The sequence below is a fragment of the Emys orbicularis genome, chromosome 11 (assembly GCF_028017835.1).
Source record: "Emys orbicularis isolate rEmyOrb1 chromosome 11, rEmyOrb1.hap1, whole genome shotgun sequence".
NCBI lineage: Eukaryota > Metazoa > Chordata > Testudines > Emydidae > Emys > Emys orbicularis.
Window position 1 is genome coordinate 51,231,776 of NC_088693.1, and position 25,652 is coordinate 51,257,427.

A 25,652-nucleotide genomic window follows, 5' to 3' on the forward strand; every position below is an offset into this window, starting at 1 on the left:
CCACCTCCCCAAGAAGGGGTAGCTATGTCCACCGGAAGCCCGTTGACCTAGCGTTGTCTACACCGGGACTAAGTCAGTATAACTATGTGGCTGAGGGGTGCCACATAGTTACCATAGGAACAACAGGCGCGCCGGGGCAGCAGCCAAGGCTCTCACTGCCCGCCCTGACAGCGACCGGACGCGAGCTGCGGGACGGCAGCAGCACGAGACCTGCGTGCTAACCGCACTTCCCCGCCTCCAGGCCCCGCCCCTCGCTCACCTCCCCAGGCGCCGGCCTGACTCTGGCGCGCACTAGTGACGTCACTCATAAATGCCGACTCCGGCCTAGAACGACGGGAACAGCAAGAAAGGCTCTGCGCATGCGCATCCTACAGTTTCCGGTTCCTTTTGCATTCTTCCTCCAGTAAGGGGCGGAGCGAAGCCGACGGCGCTCCCGTGTGACCTCACGGAGATCACTGAGAGTTTCCTGTCCCCATGTAAACTAAGGGCGGAAGTGCCCTAAACGCTACGCGAGGCGGGGTAAGGGTGAGAGGTCGAAGGTGGAAGGTCTCGCAGCGGGAAGATGGTGGCGCAGCAGCCGCTCCTCGTGGTGCGCTGCGGCGGTAGCAAGTTGAGCGGCGCCAGAGCGGCGTTCTCCGCCGATGCCAAGTGAGGGGGGCGCGAATCGGAGGGGGATGTTGCGCGGGGATCGGGGGCGCGACACGGCCCAGGACCCGTCGGTGAGCCCCGCTGGCCCTGCGGCGCCAGCGCGTGTAACGGCCGCAGGCGGGGCGGGGGGACTCACCAGGGGCTGCGAACGCGCCTCCCCGGGCCGGTACTAGCGCTGTGGGCGCGGAGCCTGCTGCTCCGTCAGCGCAGCGCGGCCCCGGCCGGACACGGACCGGCCCCTAGCGCAACTCGAACAGCCCACAATTCGGGAGCACGAGTCGGGTCCGAGGAGCCGCCACCAAACCCCAGCGGGGACCTGCCCTGCCGGTGCCTCGGGCGTGGGAGCCAGGCTGGGGGTCCTTAGCTCCGGGCAGCCCCGCCCTGCCAGGGTTTTTCGGGTCAAGTTCTTATTCATGAGAAATTCCCAACACGTGGGATTCAGGCTAGTTGGTAATAAAGCCAAATTTTGAAATGCTGAAATTTCTCAGATGGCAACTCAGCCACCGGCTGGTCACCTTCTCCATCCTCAGCGCATGTGATGGGAAGGAAAAGATGAGCAGGAACTAGGAGGGGTGCAGCTGGCTTGGCTACCTAAGAGATGTAGGAGTGATACAGGGGGCCCTGGTAAGGGATAGCAGGGGACATATAGCAGTACCTTGCACTTGTCTAGTACTTGCAGTCAGAGACTTTCAAAGCACTTGTAAAAGTTAGTAGGGAAAGATACTCCAAAATAGCACATCAAGGTAAAGCATTCTACTGAGGGGGGTAGAAAGTAATTAAATCCTCCCATTACTGGTGAAAAACTGGAGGTGGCCTGTTGGTGCATGGCTTGACATGGCTCAGGATGAGTGGTGCATAAATAGTGTGTGGATAACTTTGAATGTACAGATTTCAAAGTGGTAGTCATGTTAGTCTGTATCAGCAAAAACAACGAGGAGTCCTTGTGGCACCTTAGAGACTAACAAATTTATTTGGGCATAAGCTTTCGTGGACTAAAACCCACTTCATCAGATGCATTGAGTGAAAAATACAGAAAGCAGGTATATATATTACAGCACATGAAAAGATGGGAGTTGCCTTACCAAGTGGGGGGGGGGGGTCAGTGCTAACGAGGCTAATTCAATTAAGGTGGAAGTGGCCTATTCTCAACAGTTGACAAGAAGGGGTGACTATCAAAGGAGGAAAATTACTTTTGTAGTGCTAACAAGGCCAATGGACACTACAGTGCAAATAAGCAATGGTCACATAAACACCACCCTATACCGGAAACCTACTGACCGCTATACTTACTGACATGCCTCCTGCTTTCATCCAGACCACATCAAACGATCCATTGTCTACAGCCAAGCTCTAAGATACAACTGCATTTGCTCCAATCCCTCAGAGAGAGACAAACACCTACAGGATCTCTATCAAGCGTTCTTAAAATTACAGTACCCACCTCGTGAAGTGACGAAAGAGATTGACAGAGCCAGAAGGGTACCCAGAAGTCACCTACTACAGGCCAGGCCCAACAAAGAAAGTAACAGAACGCCACTAGCCGTCACCTACAGCCCTCAACTAAAACCTCTCCAGCGCATCAAGGATCTAAAACCTATCCTGAAGGACGATCCCTAACTATCACAGATCTTGGGAGACAGGCCAGTCCTCGCTTACAGACAGCCCCCCAACCTGAAGCAATACTCACCAGCAACTACATGCCACACAACAAAAACGCTAACCCAGGAACCAAGCAATACATGCAACAAACCCTGTTGCCAACTCTGTCTGCATATCTATTCAAGGGACACCATCATAGGACCTAACCACATCAGCCACACCATAACGGACTCGTTCACCTGCACATCTACCAATGTGATATATGTCGTCATGTGCCAGCAATGTCCCTCTGCCATGTACATTGGCCAAACCGGACAGTCTAAAAAGAATAAATGGACACAAATCAGACATCAATAATTGTAACATTCAAAAACCAGTAGAAGAACACTTCAATCTCCCTGGACACTTAATAACAGACTTAAAAGTGGTAGTTATTCAACAAAAAAAGTAAAAAACAGACTCCAACAAGAAACTGCAGAACTGGAATTAATTTGCAAACTGGACACCATCAAATTAGGCCTAAATAAAGATTGGGAGTGGATGGGTCACTACAAAAATAATTTTTCCTCCCTTGGTATTCACCCCTTCTTGTCAACTGTTGAGAATAGGCCACTTCCACCTTAATTGAATTGGCTCATTTCATGTGCTGCAATATATATATACCTGCTTTCTGTATTTTTCACTCCATCTGATGAAGTAGGTTTTAGCCCACGAACGCTTATGCCCAAATAAATTTGTTAGTCTCTAAGGTGCCACAAGGACTCCTCGTTGTTTTTGAGTGTACAGTAACTCCTTCCTTAACGTTGTAGTTATGTTCCTGAAAGTGCTGTGTAGGCAAGAGGCAGTAGCAAACTAGCTCATGCGCTTCAGTGAGTCCTCTCACCACTTTTCCACAGTGAGTAATTAACTTGCATTTCTGTATCTGGATGTGGGGATAACTGCAAGTGAAATAGGAGTGAATGTGGGGACACTGTAACATATTAATTGCCTGCATTCAATATTGATGTTTGAATTACCCAAAGGTTAATTCTCCAGAGTAAATGAACCCTGGTGTAGATGAGGCTTTAACCTAGGTGTTGAAATTATTATTATTTATTCAGGATGTTGTCATGACACTAATTTAACTATAAATTCCTTTATTAAATCCAAAGGCTGAGTTATATTTATACAGTAGCTCTAAACATGCCTCAAACACCTAAATAATAAGCAGTTTACTACATCCAAACAATAACAAAACATTTATAAGCATTTGATCAAGATACTGACAAACAGATTAAACCCAGGGGTTCTTAGACCCATATTAGCTCCAACGTGGTCAGGCAGGTATTAGCAGTGAACCCTTTAAAAGTTTACTTTTTACACCCTTTAACAAACAAGTGATGTCATTGCCAATTACTGACTTCAGCTAAATACCAATTTGAGACACTTCACCCTTATTTCAAGTCTTAATCCAGATAAGATTTACAACTTCCTTTTATCCCCAAGGCCTATCCTCCCTATCTCTACCCTCCTTCTTGCTGACCAACCGGTTTTTCATTGCACCTGGGTTCACTTAGGCTTTAACTTTTAAGATAACTTTGGTATGTGGGATGGGGAGGTCCATGTTGCCTCTTAAGACAGATTCTTTCTGTCCTATTCAAAACCATTTGCTGTCACCGCTGTTGGTCAGGAGCCTTTTTTTTTTAGAAACTTTCCCTTATCTCATTAATTTAGTCTTTGAACCAGACATCCTCCCTACTCCATTCCTTCTGCCCTACTTGCTAGTCAGGGTCTTGCTTTACAACATGCACATTTCTTTAACCAGATTAAAAGATAACTTTAATTTCATATTTATTCTACAGTAGGGTATCTACTGGGAGGTGGGAGAGATAGTATTAAAGCCGGATTCTCTAGCCTGTTTTTTGTGTGTCTACACAGACATGAATAAACCATGTTATAAAAGGTTTTGTCCATAACCATATTTAAGCAGAGTTATTTTGCAGTGTAGTCGTGGGACTGTCCATTCCAGAACCATTCTTCTCTTCACCCTCCTTAGCTGAGTATGCTGTCTTTGGCAGCCCATAATCAAGGGCTGGAGATCAAAACATAATCTTAAACATGTAGGCACATGTTGTTTTAAACTTGTCTGTTTGGCTAAATTTCCTATTTTTAGCGTGGCGTGACACTTAATTGTTAGTATTCTGGGCTGCAAAAAAACAAAGGGTGGTGGGGGCTAAGGAGAGATTTAAAATAGACTTGTTTCAGAAGCGAGGGATGGAACAGTGTAAGTGAAGTAGAGTCTTCTGCAGCTGTGAAGAGTGGCATGAAGGTGTGCAGAGAGTAGATAAACGGAAGAGTGGCATGCATGGCTTTGAACATCAGTAGGGCAATTTTGAATTGGAGTTGGAGATAACTAAGGAACCAGTGAAGATGTCAAAGGAAAATTCATGGACCATTAGAGAGTAGGTTAGCTGCAGCATGCTGAAGTTTCACAGGGAACCTAAGAATGCCCTCCCTCTGATACTTATCTTAAATTCTTTATAGGAATTTCTCATTTTTGTTTTGGTATGTTGTTTTTTTAAAACCTATAAAATAGGAGTGCTGAGAAGGTGCTTGAGTCTTAGGGAAGGTCTACATTACAGCCCGGATTGACACTCTGAGATCGATCCACTGGCGGTCGATTTAGCGGGTCTAGTGAAGACCCTCCAAATCGACAGCGGATCGCTCACCAGTTGATCCCTGTACTCTACCCCTGTTGAGAAGAGTAAGGTAAGTTGATGGGAGAGTTTCTCCCATTGACTGACACACACACACACACACACATATACCTGTGCGCGGTATAGACCCTACGGTAACTCAACCTAAGGTACGTCGACTCCAGCTACGTTATTCACATAGCTGGAGTTGCGCAGCGTAGGTCGACTTGCTGCGGTAGTGTAGACATAGCCTTAGGAACTTGAGGTTTGGGAAAAAATTAGCTGATCTTTATTGTTTGGCCATAATTGAGAGCATTTCCAGGCAGAGTCCTATAAATGTAGCAGATACTGATGTTATGAAAGGAGGAGATAGATATTTTGTATGTAGTATGGAGAGGTGTAAGTAGCATCATGAATGTTTTATTTGTTATGCTGATCAATACAGGCCTTTATTTTTCAAGGTGATCAAGCCATCAGCACCTTTAGCAAGAACTAAAATACATAAAAGTAACTTTCCTGCCTTTGCAACTGCATGTTTAAATCTGATATACTTGTTTGTTCTTCCATTACATTTAATGGTGAAGTAAGTAAATCTGTACAAACAATGGAAAACAAAGTTCCAAATATGGAGTCATCTCTTTGATGCTGGCCTACATTTTTCATGTTTAGTACTTTGTAGATTCAAAGTAGTTGTTACTCTTGATAAACATAAAGTGTAATATCTTTATCCAGAATTCTCCGTCACCCTGTGATATTAACCTTTTGTTTCATCATCTTTTCAGATACCTTTTATGTGCCTCAGGAGACTATGTGAAAGTGTATAGCACGGCTACGGAAGAATGTGTACACATCCTGCAGGGTCACACAAACCTGGTGACAGGAATTCAACTTAACCCCCAAAACCACATGCAGGTTGTTAAATCTTTGTAATTGTGAGTCCTGTCCAGCTAGGCATTTGGTTCTTTCTTGATTTAGTTCAGGAAATGGTACTTGACTTTGGCAGTACAGGACACACAGTCATGTGTTTTTGGGGTGGCTGGAAAGTGAGAGACGGCTGGAAATAATTATTTCTTATAACAATTACTGAACTAGCTTCTGTTTACTTAGACTGAAATTGCAGTTACCCATATTAGTGTATGAATTTGTTGCTGTAAACCAAATAGATTACTCTAATTTACTGAGTGGGAAGCTTTTTCTAAAAGCAGAGGTGGACAGATTTTGTGTCGGGTCACTTCACAAAATTCTAGACTGGAACAACCCAACAATGGTTCCTTTAATCTAGTATTTGTCTGTCTTTGACTATTGCCAATACTAGGCTCTTCAGCAGTAGGACATGTAGGACCTGATTCATCAGTGCCTTGTGGCCCACTGTGTGCCAGCTATATGGGGAAAAGACTCTTAAAACAGCTATAAGGCATACCCGGGTGCAGGAGACATGCCAGGTTTATGTCTGGAGTACGAGCAGGCATGGCTAAATCCCGGTTATTTCCCAGGGGGGTATGGTAATCAGTACATGGCTTTAAGGATTACCTAATCAACCTCTCAAATGTCGGGCTCTGCATTGGCACAGGAATGAGTGGCCCATAGCACTTACAGTGAACCCAAATTTGCAACTATACTGTGGAGAAACTTATTCCTGATCTCAGCTGGTGTTTGTGTTATGCCCTTATGCATAAATATTGGTAACTCTAATAACTTTTGTCCTCATTACACATGCCTCTCCCCATGTACACACCTACCTACTATAACTGTAGAGTGTGCGTGATCTCTTTCAAAACATGGAAGATGGGGAATATATTTGTATTATCAACAGCACCTTAAATATTTGAGTTAAGTCTGACCTTTCCTTCCTACTACACTATCTGTAGCAATCAAATGAGAAATTTGAGGGTACACAGTAATTCAGCTGATGGCATCAATTTAAGTTTTGCCTGTGCATCCTCGAAGTGTGAGATTTTTATCTTGTGGGGGTTGGGAGAAATGAATGGGGAATACTTAAATTTTCAGCTTTAACTTTGAGTTAGAATATGTATCTGAAGAAGAAAAATTGAGTTGATTCTGTTTTGCTTTTTCTTTGCTGTGCATAAAGTCTGGGCCCACTTGTAGAAGGGGACTGAATCTATTTCCCGAAGTTCTGTGCATCTGTCATCCCTGCACATGCATTGTAAATGTATATAAACATTCACATGCTAGGTAACTTTAATATGATGTTCATATACAAAATAGGAACACACATGATCTCAAACCGCATATCTCAAAAGTGTGTGGAACTTGGTGCTTAGCACTTTTTAAAAATCCAGTCACTTAGGTGACCAAATATGGATTTAAGAGCCTAACTTGAGGATCTAATTTTGTGTAAAAACTTGGTCCTAGTGTTTTGCTTTGCTATTTGTGTTCTTTTCATAACTTGTTTTATTTTTCCTTTCCAGCTGTATTCTTGCTCTCTAGATGGCACCATTAAACTCTGGGACTTCACAGATGGAATTCTCATTAAAGTATGTAAATATTTTTTTCTGTCACAACTTTTCATGGATTCCAGAGTTGTTCACTGTTGACCATCAATTAAATGAATACTAGGGCTGAACAAAACATATAGGGCCAAATTCAGGCTCTCTGAAGCTTTTAGTGGAGATGAGCATAAACCCTGGCTTCAAAAGCAGTGTTTGTTAATATGGTTTGTATTTTGTCCCTGAGCGGGCCTCTCACTTAGGGCAGGAGAAATTTGCTGACCCCTAGCTGGGGTCATTTTTGATGACCCTTTGCTAATTAAGCATGCAGTCCCTTCTTAAATATTCAGTACATTAAAACCATGGTTATCAGAAGGTCCTCAAGAAGTTGCTTGAGACTTACTGCACAATTGTGTGAAAATGAAGCATAGGAGAGAAGCTATCCAGACTTTTTCCCAGGATTGGTAGCCTTTCAGAAAGGAGGGAGGAAGAGTTATATGCACAAAGATATCTGTGATTTTTTTTTTGTGCTCAGTGTAGCTCTTCTGTTCTCCCTTCCTTATTTTAGCTAGTTGATTGGCTCAGACAGCTCCTCTCTCTGTCTTCGACTATCTGGATTCCCAGAGAGTTTGCATGTCTTTTCCCTGTCTCACTGTGGGTGAGGATGACTTTCAGATAATTGACATTATACCTTATTTTTTTCATTTTACAGACCACTTCGTATGGGATGGCTTCTCTCATGAGCCACGTCTCCTCATAATATTCCAATTCCCCGACTGCTTACTTCTCAAAATGTTTATTTCTGAGGGTAGCCAAGAAGGGCTTTACAAGCTACCTGTGATCCAAGGATGACAGTTTGAGGGCTGCTGTTCCACTGCATATAAACTGCCTTGGGACCAAAGCTTGAATAAGGGCAGCTGTAAAAAGATGCAGACAGATGTGTATTGTGGGATGGGTGCTGAGATGTACTTTGCCACTCATCTGAGCAGGAACAATAAGTGTTTAAGGTAGCATTTAGAACACATGTTGTAGTTATTGATGTCAGACTAGGTGCTGAATGTGTCCCCTTGGAGATGTCTGTGGGCTGCTGTGACGGCCAGCTCTATCCTACTGCTCCTGAGCTGAGGAGAACTCCTGCCTTGGAAGGTGGAAGAAGAATAGGCTTCCTACATAGTTCTTCCACCCCACCACATAGCAGAGGGTAGGATGTTACCTTTAGCCTTCCCAGTAAATTTGGCATTTCACACTATACAAATACTGCTAAACAAGACTGACATAAGTCTTTTGTTCTGTAATAGGGTTACCAACCAAAAGAATGCTTTTTTTCTTTTGACTTCAAATTGAGAATGATCGACTACAAGCTTTTAGCAAACATTTTTTAAAAAGCTACAAGGGCCATGATAAAAAGAATCTCTGACTAGGTTGTAAATTGTTCACTGTCTGACTGTACGAGAACTTCAGAATAATTGATAACTGTCCAGCTAATTTGAAGTTCACATTTCATAACTACTTTGTTGGTTTTTTCTTCAGACTTTTGTTGTTGGATACAAACTTTTTGCATTCTATACGCTTGCTGGTTCTGAGGATTCAGTGTTCATTATAATTCCAAAGAAAAATGAAGATTCCTTAGGTACGATATAATTAACTTCAGTTTGTACTTCGTTGCAGTGTGATATTAAGTATGCTGGAATGTTTAAAGGGACTCTGATAACTTAGTTTAGGCCCAAACATTGTTTTGTAATTTTTGTTCCGGGGGGGGGACAAAAGAAAGATTTACAAGTCTAATTAATCCTGTGGAAATGCGAAGTTTTATTTAACCCTTCCATTGGTATAACGTAGACCCCAAACACAACAATACTGTGTTGGTGCATTTGACCAGAACCTATCTGGTTTGGTTTCACTGTCCATACTGAATGAAATGTAAAAAGTGTACCAACAGCACAGGAGGTGGAGAGTGAATTAATCTGTGTACATTTTCACTCTTAATAATCTACAGCCTTATTAGCAAACTACATATTGTAGGAAAAGTGTTTTTTAAAAGTTATCTTGAAAGTGTCCTTTAAATAGGTAAAATAACTATTGCTGTACACCTAGCGTTTTGTTTCTTGTTGAAACTATGGTAATTGTTAATGTGCAATTTAGTATTTTCATTTTTTGGATTTTGATTGTATCAAAGTTTAGTCTTAAACTTACAGACACTTGTGCTATACATACTTAATGTTATGGCAGACATAATTATTTGAGTCTCTTGACCTATATTTAAACTGCTAAGTGTATCCTGAGGTCATGTTACCATATTAAAAGCTACATCTCTTCAATAACCAGTATCAGTTAAGGCTTGCAAGAAAACAAGAACTTTGTTTTGTGGAAAACTTAGAGGTTTCCATTTTTGGTTTGCATCAGAACAAAATTTAAACTCTTCAAAAATTTTCATGCCCGCATAGCCAGTAGCAACTCGCCTGGGATATGGAAGACCCTTGCTCTGCTCTGTTTCTGCAGAAAGTTTGTTTCAACAAATGGGCATTTTCAAATTGAAAAAACACGATGATGGAAAAAATTGGACCAGTTCTAGTATCAGCATGAATTCAACTATTCAAAGCCTGAGAAAACAGATATGATATATGACTTTACTTGTATGATACTCCTATGAATGCCACTTCAGAGTGTCGGAGAATAACACAGTTCTCACTCTTTGTTTGGCTACAGTAAAGTCAGATACTTTATTTTCTTTAACAAGAGGAAGAACAAATCTATGTAATTTGGTTTGGTTTCTGCTTTATGTTACACAGGAAACCACTATGGAAAAATCTAGAGCTCATCTGTCTGTGTTGCAGTTTGGCACAGAAACATCTGAGACAAAAATATAAAGGTGTCAGGACTTCATCCTTAAGTATACATCTTTAAGCATGCATTCAAAACAACACTGAAAGGAGCTAGTGTGGATTTTATATTGAGGATAACAGGTGCACCCACATTCTCTCCTTTTGAATACACATCATCCACAAAATTATTTTATTAACCAAAGTCTTTATTTGACTAGATTCGTTCCAGCTTGTTTCTGTGAAACTACCAAAAACACCAGACCAAGAAGTGGAAGCCAAGGAGCTGTCTTTGATTTTGGATGATATAGGCCAGTCGCCCAAATGTACTGCGTTTGGAAGAGAAGTATATTTACCTTTTTAGATGTTTTTCTTTTATATAAAATGTACTAACCACATTCTGTTTAGTCTGGTATATAAAAAAATATGATTAACCAAGTAATCTGATGGCTCAAAGAAGTAATGATTGTATGGGTATGTCCTTGCTATGTGAGCCTAGTGTGAATCCTGACTTTTCCTCTTAATTGCAAACCACTGATCTCAGAAAGCTTGCCTCAACAAATTTGACATCCAGCAACATCTATTCTTTATAATTTCATAAAAATATAATAAGACCAGGATTGCTGATGAGTTGCAAAAGTATGTCCTACAACACAACTTCATTGCATTAGGGAAAAAATGAAGGAAAATTGCAGAATTTCAAGCTCTTAATCCAGTAAAATACCCCTTTCTTTAGAAAGAAGAGAATTACCATTCTTGTACTAGGCAGACAATACACTTTGGCCTTGAAGGCTTTTTTGTGTGGTAAATGTTAATTGAAAATTGTGTTCAACATGTTGGACCCAGAATATTATCTGCCTTATTTTTCTTGTCTGTTTGCAAAATTTTGGCTCTTTCAGACTTAGTGTTAAAGAAAAAGTAAGATGGTAAAGATCAGAAGGCTCTGATTAGATGACCAACTTTATTTGTCTCAGAGCACTAGCAAAAGTGAGGTAACTAAATAACTCTGAATTCATTAAGCTACATCCCTTCTCTCTTAAAATTTAAAATATATACCAAAAAGAGCACCTGTCCTCTGGGGAAAATGGGAACACACAAATCAAAAGAATTAATGTTGGTTTCTGCCCTAATTTTTTTAACTCTGATGCACAAAAAGATGAGCTAACAGTGCATTTGTATTCTAAAAAAATGACTGTAAAAATAACACTGTGGAGTTCCCTGTTTGTTACTCCCAGCTCAGATATAAATTTACATTTTAAAAAACTGTTTTGTTTAGGTTTTTTGTGGGGGGCAGGGGGAAGGTTCCCAAACAGCTAGCTTACAAGGTGAGCTTGAAATATAAAAGAGAAGCTATTTGAGGACAGGGGTGTTCCCTTAGGTTATGCATTGCCACCGGTAGTAAATATTATGCAGTTAGAACTTAGCTGATTTTTCGTATGTGAAATAAAAAAAGAATCGACTCTCTTCAGTGCCAACAGGAGTATAACTAGTGACAGAAATAAGCTTTAACTGTACTCCCTAGTCACCTGGACTAGATGTGTTGTATAAGGAGATGCTGTTCTTAGTCGTGTTTCAAATCCTGTGTACCCTAATGGATCCTTTGCTTTTATAGAGCAGGACAGGCGCTACAGAAGCTTAGGAGTATTTTTTATATTTTACCTAAAGATAGGAGGGATTATGACTGGAAATCCAATATTTGTGTTTTCATCTGTTTGTTCCGGGACAAAATTAAGTAAGAGCTCCTGGTTCTGGTATAAAATTCATGGAATTCTTGGATTTTTAACGAATAGCACTAAACTATTTTTCTATATGAAAAAAGAATTTGTGCCAGTATCCCAAGCAACCATTCATATGCAACCTTACAATGTGCACATAACAAGAGATTCCACACATTACTTTACCTGTGCATACTTCTCTGGGATTGCATGGCTATAACTCAGTGCAAAGCTTGTCCCAGTAGGTGGGGGAAATATTGAGTAGTTTCTTGGAGGTTGTTATAGAGAAAGCAAGTTTTAAAAAATCTGAAAAAATCTTTTAGGTTGCATGAGCTTATATTAGCTGTATTAAAATGTGGAGCAGTAACATCTCATTGCAAGCAAGCAACTGTCATTGATTAGGGTAATGGCATCTTGTGTCTCTATCTTGGTACCGTTTTTTCATGATACAGACCTGTTTAAGAAACATGATCAAAGGCCCATTTGTTGTGCTCCAGTTTCAATGTGAATCTATATCAAATACAAAGTCCTAACTTGCTGTATTGCTGTAACAGGGTGAATATGTGGCATCAGTGCGTGGCCTTCATCTCCTTGTTTATTTTTTCAAAAAGAAAAAGGTTAACAGGTAAGACTAACAGCTGTAGATGTTGTTGTCAGCTATGAAACCTCATAAATATGTATCTGTATAGTAACAGGTCAGCTGGAGCTAAAATAATCTGCATACATCAGCATCCTTTGATGCCATTGATTCAACTGCAGATCATTGCATGGGTAAATGGGATTCCTCATGAATGACTTCGTTTTTATTTCTGAAATCCTAGCAAGTGATGCTGAGTAACTGCTTAGAATCTGCCAGATGGATTTCTTTAGAGATTCTCCAAAATTCTCTTCTGGCAGCCCCCCTTGTTCAATGTGTGTCTCAGGCTGCTGGGGGGAAACGGAGGCAGTTTGGACTGCAGTGCCATCACTGATTGGTGGGATGCCAAGCAACTCTTAGCCTAGCCCAGACTGTAGTGTCATCACTTTTCTATTGCTGGATTGAAACAGGGATTTAAATTAGGATGTTTTGTGTAAGGTCCTGATGAGATTTAGATGCTACTGCTTTGTTGAGGGGGAAGAATCTAGCAAGCTAAGTGGGGATGGTGTCTGTCCTTTTCTTGGCAGGGGAGTGCCTAACTTTTGTCAACTTTCTTGTAGTTCAGGAGTACTCTCAACCAGTTGCTCACTCCTTGGAATCCCATGTGCAGTCAGAAGTATCTTTTAATTTGCATTTGTGCAGTGATTGCGCTAATCTTTTTTGACATAGCCCCAGCTGCAGGTAGACTACATATGAAGACCATTGAGAAGCTTCATCTAACGTTGAACTCTAATTAAAACGACTCTTTAATTTTTGAAGGTTTCCTTTAAGTGCAACAAGTAGAAAAGGCGCAAACAACTATTTTACTTGTGTAGCCTGTCACCCTAAGGAAGACTGTATAGCAAGTGGACATAAAGATGGCAAGATTCGTCTCTGGTATGTTAAACTTGACAGCAATCCTGCTAGCATTGATTTGACATTCTAATAATAGAACTTGAACATAGTGAGTCATGAGAGTAGGCATAGGACTTTCTGCTTGACAGTGGTGATCAGGCATTGACATAATTCTCTGACTGGATCTATCATCCTCCCTTGCCATAGTCAGAAGTGGCTCCTGTAGAAATGATTATAAGGAGATATTGAGGATAGCCATCCTGTGGCCCTCGAAGCTCTAAATTATGACTGACCTCAAGGCTATCTAATTTGCATATGATCACAAATTGAAAATGTCCCCTTAGCTGCACCCTGCAACTTTAAAACTGAAGTGTTTGAATTCGGCCTACTGCTGTGGGTGGAGATAAGAGACTTTTGTACCAGGTTTTGGGAACCCCAGTGAAAGCACAATGGGAGTTTATATTCAGACAAAGCCAGTCAGTGACTAGTGGAGAGGCTAGCTCTTCTCCCTTACACAGCCGCCCAGGACAGATGGAAAAGAGAATTTGAGAACTAGCAGCCAGTAACAGCTCTGCTTCAGTGCTCCAGATCAGGGATTGGTTTTACTTGCCCGAGCTGGCAGTAATTCCCTAGGGATCTTATGCCAGCTGGGGACACCTGGACACCTGCAGTCTGTGCCACTCCCTTTCCGTCACCTGAACATACAAGAAACCCACATTGCAAGGGTTACAGTAGATGTTAGTATACTTATTTTACATTTTATTCCATTTGGCATGCCCATTTTTGTTTGCTTACAGATTATTCTCTCCAACACCTATTCTGCTACTAAATTAAATGTTTTCTTCCTAACAGGAGAAATTTTAACCACAAAAGAGAATACACTTTCTCCACACTGCACTGGCACCATGATGTAGTAATGGATCTAGCTTTCTCTGTAGAGGGTGAGTGCAAATGTCTTAAAGTGCAGGAAGAAAAAAGAAACTGCTGAAGTTTGGAGTCATCCACCTACGAACAAATATTTAAATTCTAGGAATGGATTTATGTCTTCAGGAAACGTTTTTTGAGGGCTTTTTGGGTGGAGTAATGGAAAGATGGAAGCAGTTGTGGCTTTTTTGTGTGCACAGCTGTATACTTGTTACAAAAAAGCAAGGAAATCAGATGTGTAAGCATGTTTTCATGCCACTATTTTGGCTGGCAGACATGACTTCAAAGATTTTCCTTCTTTGGCAATGTAAATCCTGAACCATCTGTCATCTTTATTAAGCAACAATCCATCTTCTGAGGAGATGGGGAAACCTAAGTTCTTGTTGGAGTCAAATCCAAATTTAAAAAACAAGCCAAAGAAATCTTATCTGGGCCCACGCTTTACTTCCTTTGAATTTAGTGGAAAAACTCTTGTTAACTTTAGTGTGAACATGACTCAGCCCCGCAGTATTGATCTTGCTTCGAGCCTTTTCTCCCAAGCGGGAAGCATTTTGCAGTATTTAATATTAAATAGAGAGTTTCCGCTGTGTTGTAACACAAAATATAGTTGACTCTTCCAAGAAATGAATGAAATTAGCTGTTCCTGAGAGAGTATTTATTAAGTGACATTTTGATGCTTGCAGTAGCAGTGTTTGTCTTATTGAGTCTGAGAGATCAGACGGGCATGTTAAGAGATTTGAGCCATTTGATCAGTCTGTGTAGCAGTGATGTATAATTTTTTGCTTGGGACGTAATTTAAATATACAATTGGTGTCTAGATACCATAGTAACTAGCGCACTAGAAATATATAGATGTGTCCGTTTGGAATGGTTCCTCTACCTACTATGGGTTTTTTATTGCATGTGAAGGGACCAGCCTGCTGAGTGGTGGGGTTGAGTCTGTACTGGTTCAGTGGCGTGATGGATCAGATTGTAAGAAGGAATTCCTGCCCCGTTTGGGATCTACTATTGAACACATCTCAGCCTCACCGGATGGAACTTTCTATTGTACCTCTCACACAGAAAACAGTAAGCCCAAACCTATTGTAATAGTATTAATTCCATAAGGAATTCATGAGCCATAGATTTGTTAGAATATACGAATTTAAGATTCACTGTTTTGGTATTGTACACAAGTTCAAATCTCATCTGAAAGCGTAGATGTTTGATCTTTTATTTCCTATGCTAGCAACAGTTGGATTTTGTTTACAGATTGTGGAAGCTTGTAACTTAGACCCAAAGATTCTGATAAGCTGGTACTTTTTCTCTCTTGTTTCAAACATTCTTGTGCTGATGACTTTCCATGTGATTTTCAATCTAATGTTTAGTGCACATATATATGTTGCATTTGTAGTTCATTAAGTAGTAGAATGACTTCTTAAAGTTGAATTTTGGGTGGGTGCATATCCTGATTATTCCAGTTTTAGAATATTGCTAACTGTTGCTTTTTACATCACATAAGTCTTTACCTTGCCTTGCTAATTTGTATGTATTTGTACATTCAGAAATAACAATCATACATAGCAACCTGAGCGTTTCTGCCGTAATTCAAGGATTAGTCAAAGGTACGTGCAGTAAAACAACTTTTCTTCTGCTTAGATAGCTAAAGACATCACTTTCTAACTTAGATCATTTGCTGTTGCTCTTCACTGCAGGCAGTGATGTCAAGACTGGTTTGGTGGTTGATCCTAGAACTAAAGCTTTGGTTCTGAATGGAAAACCTGGTCATCTGCAGTTCTATTGTCTCCAAACTGACAAACAGTTGTACAATGTAAGTTGGATAGACTGGTGCTGTAAGTTATATACTTATGTGACAGAATTACACTTGCAATATGATGTAGGTAAGGGGGAGTAGTTCAATAGTTATAGCATAAGATTGGAATCAGTAGAGCTGTGTCACAGACCTCCTCTGTGACCGTAGTAAAATCGCTTATCTGTGCCTTGACTTGCAGAGCTGTAATGTGGCAAGGATATTACAGAAGTACAAATGGTTGTAATATATAAACATAATAGGATTTGAAGATTTTGAATTGATTCCTTAGTTATGCCTTGGAATGCTAATCACAATTCTTATGGTGATGGACAACTTGGAAGTGAATGTAAGAAGAATAAGATTGTCAGAATCTACAGAAAATGCCTTACACAATGGTCACTGGTGCCTTTATAAGCTAAATATCGAAATCAAAGTGTATTTTGGTGTGTTGCCACATCTTCTGTATTGTGGAATCTACATGGTTTTTGCAGGCATTTTTCATGTATTAAGGCCCATGTATTGGCAATCAGTTCCACTGTTCAGTATTTCATCTAGTTTTCAATGGTCCTGATAATTTCCAGAACATCTTTCCTTCCCTGGGGTCCTTTTTCCATGACTGACTTCTCCAAACTCTCACTTGAGCTTTAAAATTAGTTTTGCTCTTGTGACTCTCCAGCTCGATATCGTGCAGCAGGAATACATCCATCAAATAGGTCTAAACCAGGTTGACTTGGTGAAGGTTGCATTTAGTGCTCAAGGCAGCTGGTTAGCAACAGTGGAACAGCGAGAAGAAAAAGAAACCGAACTTGAATTACAGATGAAACTGTGGAACTATGATGAGCAAACACAAAGGTACTGATACTTCTATAGTCAGCCCCTGGGTAACCACAAAATATTTGACTTCTTGTTAAATATTGTGCAAATGAATTTAGTGTCTACATTTAAATAGCCCTCTCACGTATGAATTGTCAGTCGCACTTACTTGAATTGTAGTTCTTGAAATTAACAGTCTAAATAACATTTTATATTCCAGTAGCAGTCTGGTTTCTTTACATGTTAATACCACCTTCTTGAATCTGTTTTGTCGTTCTAATCTACTATACTATCTGGCCAGATATACTGTACTGATGAATATGTAAAACCTTGAAACAGTACCCCAATGCTAATACTCACCTGGTCTTCCAGGGCCTGGATTTGTTAATCTTCTGGACACCCATAAAGTTCTCCTAAATAAGCAAGAAAAAAAGTGGAGACTGGATAGATGTTACACAAAGTTGTTTGGCACAATAGTTATGGGATTGGAGTTTAAAAGTGAAATTTAAATGTTTCTATGTAATAATCATTTTCCATGTTGATCAAGTGCTAGCTATTAGAAGGGGTGCCCAGAGCTTAGGAGGAGCACTTTAAAAATCTAAATAAATCATAATTCTGTTCTCCGAATTACTTAATTTTGTGGGGGAAATGAGGGAGAACAGACCTGGTAAACTAAATGTGAGATTATGTATTGGCTGGTAACAAAATTCTCTTCAAACCACTTCTCCCTTTCCCAAACCGCCATCCTCCTACCTCCCTTCCTCCACCCCCGTCCCGTCCCCCGCAAAAGAAACAGAACACAAACCTGTTGCAAATTCAAAATGACATAAAACAGTGAATTTAGGTTTTCTTCCCTATAGCTTTACTCTGAACACCAGAATAAACAATCCACATGAGGATCATGTAACAGCTCTGTGTTTCCGTGACACAGATGAATTGGAAGATGGAACTCCTACCTTGGTAACAGCTGGCAACGATGGTCGATTTAAAGTCTGGGTGTTGGTGGATGACTCTGACTCAGAGAGTGAGTATGGCCAATACGTAATTTGTTCTTATTCACCACCTGTTGAACACGTGGAAATTGTGACTCGGCTCTTCTCCATCCATACGCAAGTGCACAGGATCAGAAACACAACAGAAGTAATGCATTCTCTTCTGTGCACCCTAGTACAGAGGTCCATCACCCTTTAGCATCATTTCCCATAGTTAGGAATTTAGGCAAGTTGGGGGTGTGGTAGGGACACGAATGCATAGATCCCTCTAGCCTAAACCCTACACTAGTTGTTCTCAACCAGCGGTATGCATAGGTCTTCCAGGGGGTACATCAACTCATCTAGATATTTGCCTAATTTTACAACAGGCTAAATAAAAAGCACTAGCCAAGTCAGTACAAACTAAAATTTCATAAAGACAAAACGAGAAAGCAATTTTTCAGTAATAGTGCACTGTGACGCTTTTTGTATTTTTATGTCTGATTTTGTAAGCAAGTAGTTTTTAAGTGAGGTGAAACTTGGGGGTACACAAGACAGATCAGACTCCTGAAAGGGATACAGTAGTCTGGAAAGGGAACAGTGACCTCCATCCTCTGCTCATGAGTGACTACAGCCCAACCTTTACTTTGCTGTAAATCCTAAAATGCAGACAGAACATAATTCTGTGGATTGCATAGATGAGAAATGAAAATTGAAGACCCTTCACCCACCAAAAATCATGTTGAGACTCTTTGTAACACAGAGTAATAAAAGCTAAGGACTTCACAAGGATATGTAACATGCCATAGCCCTTCCAACCCACAGATATATGGGGCTCCCCATTAATGCACTTCCTGGCACATTTCATTTTGACTAACTTTGCTGACATTGGTGTGTCAATCTTCACAGGTTCTCAAATATGTTTTTTGACAGCAGCCTTTCAGCGATCCGCTTGCAGTTTGGTTGTGTTCATTTTGTTTTAATTGTCATAGATAAATAGAAATTTTTTCTGATACCTTTTTTCTTTTTGCTAGTTTTCTGTTTGCCATAGTGAATTTCTCTGCGCCACTGGATTTAGCTCTTGTACAATGCCTACATATGCTGAGGTGGAGATAAACAAAGTGTTTTCTAGGGTTAAATAACCTTAATCCTAAACTAAATCCCAGTTCCATGAGTAAACACTCTTTGCTCTTAGAAACTGTGTTGGAGGGAATAGGTTCCTACTGCCCTGACTTGTCTCTATTCCTAACTAACTGCACAGCCAGGCTGCAGCCAGTTCTAATGGTATGAAGTGGAGAGGTGTGGATGGGGTTTAATGGTTCTTCCTGCCCCCACCATGGAAGTGTTTTGAATCCACTGAACAAGTCCCTCTTGCTTTTGCATCCTACTTGCATACAAGGGCTGTATAGAGTTCAGTGTCAGGGCATGCATGGGCATATACAGCTGATCTGTCTTTGTGAATTTGCATTGTGTAGTTGGTCTTGTATACCTGGGAACTGAAGAGGAAAGAGCTGCCCTGCAACAGTATATCAAAAAACAGTGCAGTGATTTATTTATTGTATGTGTAGAACATCCCACTGGCTTATTTTTGTTTTTAGTAAAACCGATTTTTGTATCTTGCCCCTTTATATCTTGGCACTTTGCCTTCTAAAGAAACAATGTAAAAGCAAAAGAGAAATAAGAACATGTAATGAATATCTTACTTTATACTATGCTTACAAGATGCAGAAAAAGAATCATTCAAAATAATGTTGGGTAGATTCTCTTTTATTATCTGCTTCCTGTCTTTTCCCGCACCAGCCATTTATTTCAAAATCAATTGAGAGAATATATTGTTACTATGGAACCAACTGGGGAAATTCCAAACTCGTTACTTGTTTATCATTGAATAAATCAACTTGGAAGGAGAAAGTTCCTGCTTGTTTTTATGGTAATTGATAATGATGGGAAAGAGATCCAGAAGAAGTTGACAGTTAACAAGAAAATTTGCTGACAGGTTACTATATTATGCATGAAGCTTAAAATTTACCTGTGTGTTAATCTGGTTCAGTGAAAATCAAGTATAGGAAAGGACATTTACATTTTTAGAAATAACCTCAAGTATCTTTGGCCTGAAATGTCCAATACTTTTTAAGGCTGTACATTTTCATTAATAATAATAATGACCTTCTTTCAGTATAGTGACAGGAATTAAAATTAGATCTCTCTAGCAACCCCTTTTTTTAATGTTGCATTTAATGTAGTTTGCATATTGAACAAAAACATTGCAGTGTGCAAATTCCATGATATGTCAAATTTAGTGGTTCAAGTGCAGAACCTAAAGAATGCAACACTTGCTGGGCATTTTCTATACTGGCATGGGGAAGATTTTTTTTTTTAACCCTACAAAAATTTGCTACTTACAAATGTGAATAATTTTGCTTAGAGAATCTGAATAGTATCTTAACAGAAGTGCTGCTCAGTTTCGTTTAGAAGTCTTAATATGGAAAGAATTAATAAACAGATATATTAATTAATGGTTCAATCTAACAGAACAAAGTATGGGATGGAGCTGTGATTTTGTGGGCAGCTATCACAACTATCCAGCTACTAACTGCTGTTTCTCAGAAGATGGCTCTTTGCTTGCTGTTAGCTTTGAAGAAACAGTCACTGTGTGGAACTCGGACACCTGGGATCTTATATGCACTTTTTGTCATCCACCTGGAAGAATACAGTATGTAACGTTATTTATCATTTGTTTTTTTCTTTCAAGTTAAGACTACTTAAAAAGGTAATTTCATCTATAGCATTCAAAGAGCACTGGTATGTAGTCATACAGAGATGAAATATTTAACACTTGTATAGATCTACTCTGATTATGAGCTTTTAGAGTTGTAGATACTAAAATATTTGTTACAATATTTATTTAAAGCTGTTTTGCTAAAAGTTGGGCTTAATAACTTTTCCTAAATGAAGATCAGTCCACCCAGCTCCCCTTGCTGTTTCATCTACCCCTTTTGTGACTCCCTTCCTCCACTACATACCTATGCCTACTTCACATGATTCAGGACATAGTTACTACTGACTCTTTTTCTCTCTCCTTTTTTCCCATTATTCTGCAGGGGGGAGCTGAGGATCAAGGGGTTAAAGCTCATCACCCTCTCCCTTTTCTACATTAGCCCAATCACTTTCCTACTTAAGCATGTGTATTATGACAGAACAGCTTAATTAAAAAATCACTAATACCAAATTAAACAAGTAAACTGAGAATTTACTATTAGTGTGAAACTTGTCATTTTGGATCCTGGTTAACCCATGTTGTAAAATATTTGCTAAGGAAGTTGTCCCATTGTCCAATATCGTTTGATCTCAACGAAAGGCATCCTGATGTCTAGACACACAAGTTCTTGATCAGAATGATGTGGAAGAAAACCATAGGTCATTACTGGGGATGAGAGAAGTTGAAATGGAGACTAGGACAATCTCTCTTTTGAGTTTTGGACTTGTGTCAGTATACATTTCAGCTTTACCATTCCTTCAATACAGTTCCTGGGTTGATCTAGCTATAAAGATGCCAGGTTGAAAAAATTGCAGGAAATTTGCTTTGTCTGAATCTGTCTTAAAAATGCCAAAGATTCACTTGAAGCATTCACTCCATTGAATAAACTTTTAAGATACACACTTTATTCTCCCTTCTCGATATAATACTGTCTTAGAGAGTTGAGTATTTGCAGAAGTGGTTGGTTGTGGGTTTTTTTGTATTTTTTTTTTTTTTTTTTTACCAACAGATCAGGTTTGGAAAAGTGCTTGTAGCTTGAGAAACTAGCTTTTGCTATCTTGGCACAGTAATGGGTATGACCCATCACTATTCTCTGAGCTTTGATCCTTTTATCCATTATCCTCCTGTCATATGGGAACTTATATTTCTGTGAAGATTGGCTAATGCTGTGAAAAAATTTTCTTGGAAGTACTTTCCTGTCAAAGGTGGTGCTCCTGAGAATGGTGACACAGTACTGCTATCAAGTACCTAGCCTGCTGAGGTGTAACTATTTGCAACAAATGACTGAAAACAAATCCTGAGTTATGGCTATCTTAAATGGACACTGTCAACTTAAAAATGCAAAACTCAATATTTTTGACCTGTTGGTGTTCATGGTACACTTTAGGACTATAACGTTAGTTCTGTGAATTTGTCAGCATTTTTGTAGTTGGTCAGTTTCACTTTTTCCTCTGAATAGTCAATTTCCTATGGGTCTCTCACAGTAGGGGAAAGAAACTGAGCAATATGTGACTGTAAAAGGACAGAAGCTGGCAGGAAAATTCAGGGACAGGTGTATTACCCATAGCTATGTTAAACTCGCTTTTTAAAAAATTGACCAGATTTTAGATTGAGAATTTTTTTCTTGTTAGCTATGGTCTACATGTGGTACACTGGTAAATTTTCTGAAGGCCGGTCAATCATTTGGATGGCCTTAATTGTATGTATTGGACTTCTATGCTGTAATTAAAGGGGAACTGTCATTTACATTAGACGCAGAATAACTAACCCTTTTGAAACGCACAAACTTGGTTACTTTCTGATATTAATATTAGAAATGTCATCACACACAGGCTTTTTAAAGACAAAAATATTTTCTCTTGAAGTACTGGAAATCAGGATGCTACTTAATTGTACTAGCGCAAGAGAACCAGAAATTAAAATTGATTAGAAACAGACCAGCCTAATTTTACTCTCCAATCTGAGGAGATGTAATAAGAAAATCGTATTAATGGTGAAAAGTAAATTAGACTAGTAAAACTGAAAAGGAGAGAGAAAATCTGTAGTACTGTTTAGTAACACAGGTAGGAATGCTTTAAATATAGGATTTTTTACTACACTGTGACTTCTTTAGCACCCATGATTGTTTAAGAGCTTATTGTGACCAGTGTGGAATCAGGCTTATAATGGCGTCTCTTTTATACTAGGGTGTTGTAAAGAATGTTGTAAGTGTCCATAGACACAGTTGCTTTTTGCTGAGATTTTTTAAGATTATAGCGCTTTCAAAAGGTTTGCTTATATTTCTTACTGAGCCACTAGAGATGGATCTAGAGGACTAAATTCTGCTGTTACAGCAGATAACTGAGTAGAATTTGGCTTAAGTTAAAAGGATTTAAGATTTAACTGAAAGCATGCTTGTGATTGTAATGGTAATTTACAAAGATAAACAGAAGGCTCATTAACTTTTGTTTTGGCTTTTATTCACCTAGGAACTTGTGTTTTGGGAGACTAAGTTGTTCCAAATACCTTCTTGGCACTACCGATAATGGCTTTCTGTGTTGCTGGAACCTGCTCAGTTGTGCATGTAAGATCGATTTTGTTAAATCAGTGAATGTTACCTGCCAGGGCAGTACTGATAATAGTGTAGCTAAGGCCTAACACTACCACATTGTAAAGCCTGCAGCAATCTTGGCTGAAATGTTTACACTTACATTTTGACTATTGAGGGAATTTTTTGAGCTGGAATGTGATTAGGCTTGGAAAGTTTAATTTTTATTGGTAAACGTCAGTAAACATTGATTTCATCGTACATGCAAACCGACAAAGTTCTCATCAATAATAATAGAAATTTAGATAGGCAAAATAAGAAAAATGCTGCTTGAGAACTTTGTAGTTTGTTTTAAAGATAGTTACTTTGTATATTTTGCAATGTGATGTTGACAACAGTTTTAAAGCTAACTTTTTGAATCTTGATGTCTGCCATCACCAGATAATTGTCTTACTCTCCCATAATTTCCCACAACAGTGAACATTTAAATCAATAATTTTAAAAAGCTTAAAACCTGCAATTTTGTGCAAGTTCACAAGCTGAGGCTGAGTACAACGTAGGAGAATGAGATTAAGAGCTTTCTACTGGTTAGAGAAATATCCTGTCAATATGCAAGGGTTATTTTCCATCTCCTTTTTAGAGCCTACAAACTAAATCAGGTTGTACTGAGTAGTAGTTTGGAGAAGAGTAATGAACGGATTTGGGATAGCAGGATTCCAAACAATATTGTACGCTTCCTTCTATTCAGTACAAGTATGACTAGTTTATTGAAATCAGAGTTTAATATTTAAAAAAAAAAAAAACATTCAGGTCCAGAGTGTGTGCACAGCAAACTCCAACTGACTAGATAATCAAACCCTTTTTCTCTTATACTGGTACAGCAGGACTCATATTTATATCTGTTTTGACTCATCTGTGAATATTAAAGTTTGAGTCTTCCAGGCAGAGGTATAGCTATAGGTGTCTTTTCCACATTTGGCCTCTTATTTAGTAAAACATCTGGCTTCCTTTCATGTCTCATGGTTTATTTTTTAGTGGAATGGAGTGCCCAGCTCAACGTCATGGTGCTGCAACCTGACCCCCTTTCAGAAAACATTGCTGCAGTCTCACGGCTCTTGGAAGGCTCAGACTGTAAGTACAAAGGTTTCCTTCGCTAGCAGAAGATGGTGAAAGCTGCAACACTGAAAACACAGCTTCTAGAAGATTGTATTTTTATTGTTGAAGACTTTTTTTTTAATTCACAAAATAGACTGTAGTTCCTTAAATTTTGTCTGTATAAGAAACTGGGCCATGTCTTGACACCAGCAGTTAAGTAGGGCTCCGCTGCCACCCACCCTTCCCAGAACACAGTTGGCTGCTGCTTTGGCAATGAAAATATGGGTCAGTCACTCTTTCTGCATGGGGTGTTCTTAGTAGGGATGTAAAATGTTAACCAGATAACTGGTAAGCATTAGTCTTATTGGTTAACCCGCCTTAACTGTTAATCTCTGCTGGCCTTTAATTGGTTAACTGTTTAAATGAAATATTTTTTTAATTATTTTAACAGTTAATTTTTTAAACTGTATTTACATCCCTAGTTCTTAGTCCTTTCCACACTACCTAAATTTAGGGGGGGTGGAGCATTTGTTTCACTGTGTATAATGTCTCATGTAGATCTTTTGCTTTGCAGAGGGGTTTAGTTTCTGTTTTTGCTCTCTGGCTGGGAATACTATGAAGGTAGCATGTACATTCTTGGGCATGGGAGTGCCTCCTATCATTCAGTAACATCTTATCCATCCAATTAAGGATAACTGCACACTGAAGTTAAGGGGAGTCCTATCCAGCCATCTTTGGCTTTGACATGTGGGGCCTTGTCTAGCCCAAGAAGGGTTGGAAGAAAGTGCTTTTGTTTATTAAAAATAACAAATATTTGTTTTGCCAGTGTTTGTATTTAAACCAAATGAGCCAAGGCCATTCTGTATCCAGAGAAATGTCTGTAGAGAGAGAGTCCAGTGGGCTGTCTTCATTCCAAGAGATGTGCCTGAATCAATTGGCTCAGAAAAACACCAGTGGTTAAGCAGATCTCAGCTTTACTTCCTGACTGAAACACAGGTAAGAACTGACAGGCAGGGAAGGGGAAATAAGAGAACTGTCACGTTAAAACATTCACGCTAACTGCTGATCAAGCAATAAAAATCCAGGCCTCTGGTAGTTAGTGTAATGGGCTTCCTCTGATGATGATGATGTTGCTTTTAACCCGCATAAGGTATAACGTGATCATTAGTTTTCAGTTTCCAAAACAGTCCAGCTTCTTAATTGATTACTGTTGATTCCACTTCAGTTGTTCTTAGTTTTTACTGTCTCAACCAGATGAAAGAGCAACACTACATAATCTGGGGATCTATAAAGATAATTGCCATTATTGCCTAACACTTATCAGACTACCTTATGAGCTATTTATTGCTCTTTATGCAAATATTTTTAAAAATTAAATTATTAAATCCAAAACTTACT

General features: G+C 39.6%; 1 protein-coding gene across 1 annotated transcript in view; it reads left to right on the forward strand.

The window, feature by feature from the left end:
- The first annotated feature begins 535 nt into the window (after positions 1-535).
- Positions 536-25,652, forward strand: part of WDR75 (WD repeat domain 75) — a 34,433-nt gene continuing 9,316 nt past the window's right edge. The window contains exons 1-17 of the mRNA XM_065413120.1: positions 536-648; positions 5,705-5,834; positions 7,352-7,417; positions 8,900-8,999; positions 10,410-10,534; positions 12,458-12,528; positions 13,300-13,416; positions 14,227-14,315; positions 15,208-15,366; positions 15,843-15,902; positions 15,993-16,108; positions 16,767-16,942; positions 17,764-17,927; positions 20,407-20,587; positions 23,101-23,195; positions 24,195-24,290; positions 25,081-25,250. Coding sequence (XP_065269192.1) covers positions 563-648; positions 5,705-5,834; positions 7,352-7,417; positions 8,900-8,999; positions 10,410-10,534; positions 12,458-12,528; positions 13,300-13,416; positions 14,227-14,315; positions 15,208-15,366; positions 15,843-15,902; positions 15,993-16,108; positions 16,767-16,942; positions 17,764-17,927; positions 20,407-20,587; positions 23,101-23,195; positions 24,195-24,290; positions 25,081-25,250 — 2,001 coding nt within the window. The 5' untranslated portion in view covers positions 536-562. The remainder of the gene's footprint in view (positions 649-5,704; positions 5,835-7,351; positions 7,418-8,899; positions 9,000-10,409; positions 10,535-12,457; positions 12,529-13,299; positions 13,417-14,226; positions 14,316-15,207; positions 15,367-15,842; positions 15,903-15,992; positions 16,109-16,766; positions 16,943-17,763; positions 17,928-20,406; positions 20,588-23,100; positions 23,196-24,194; positions 24,291-25,080; positions 25,251-25,652) is intronic.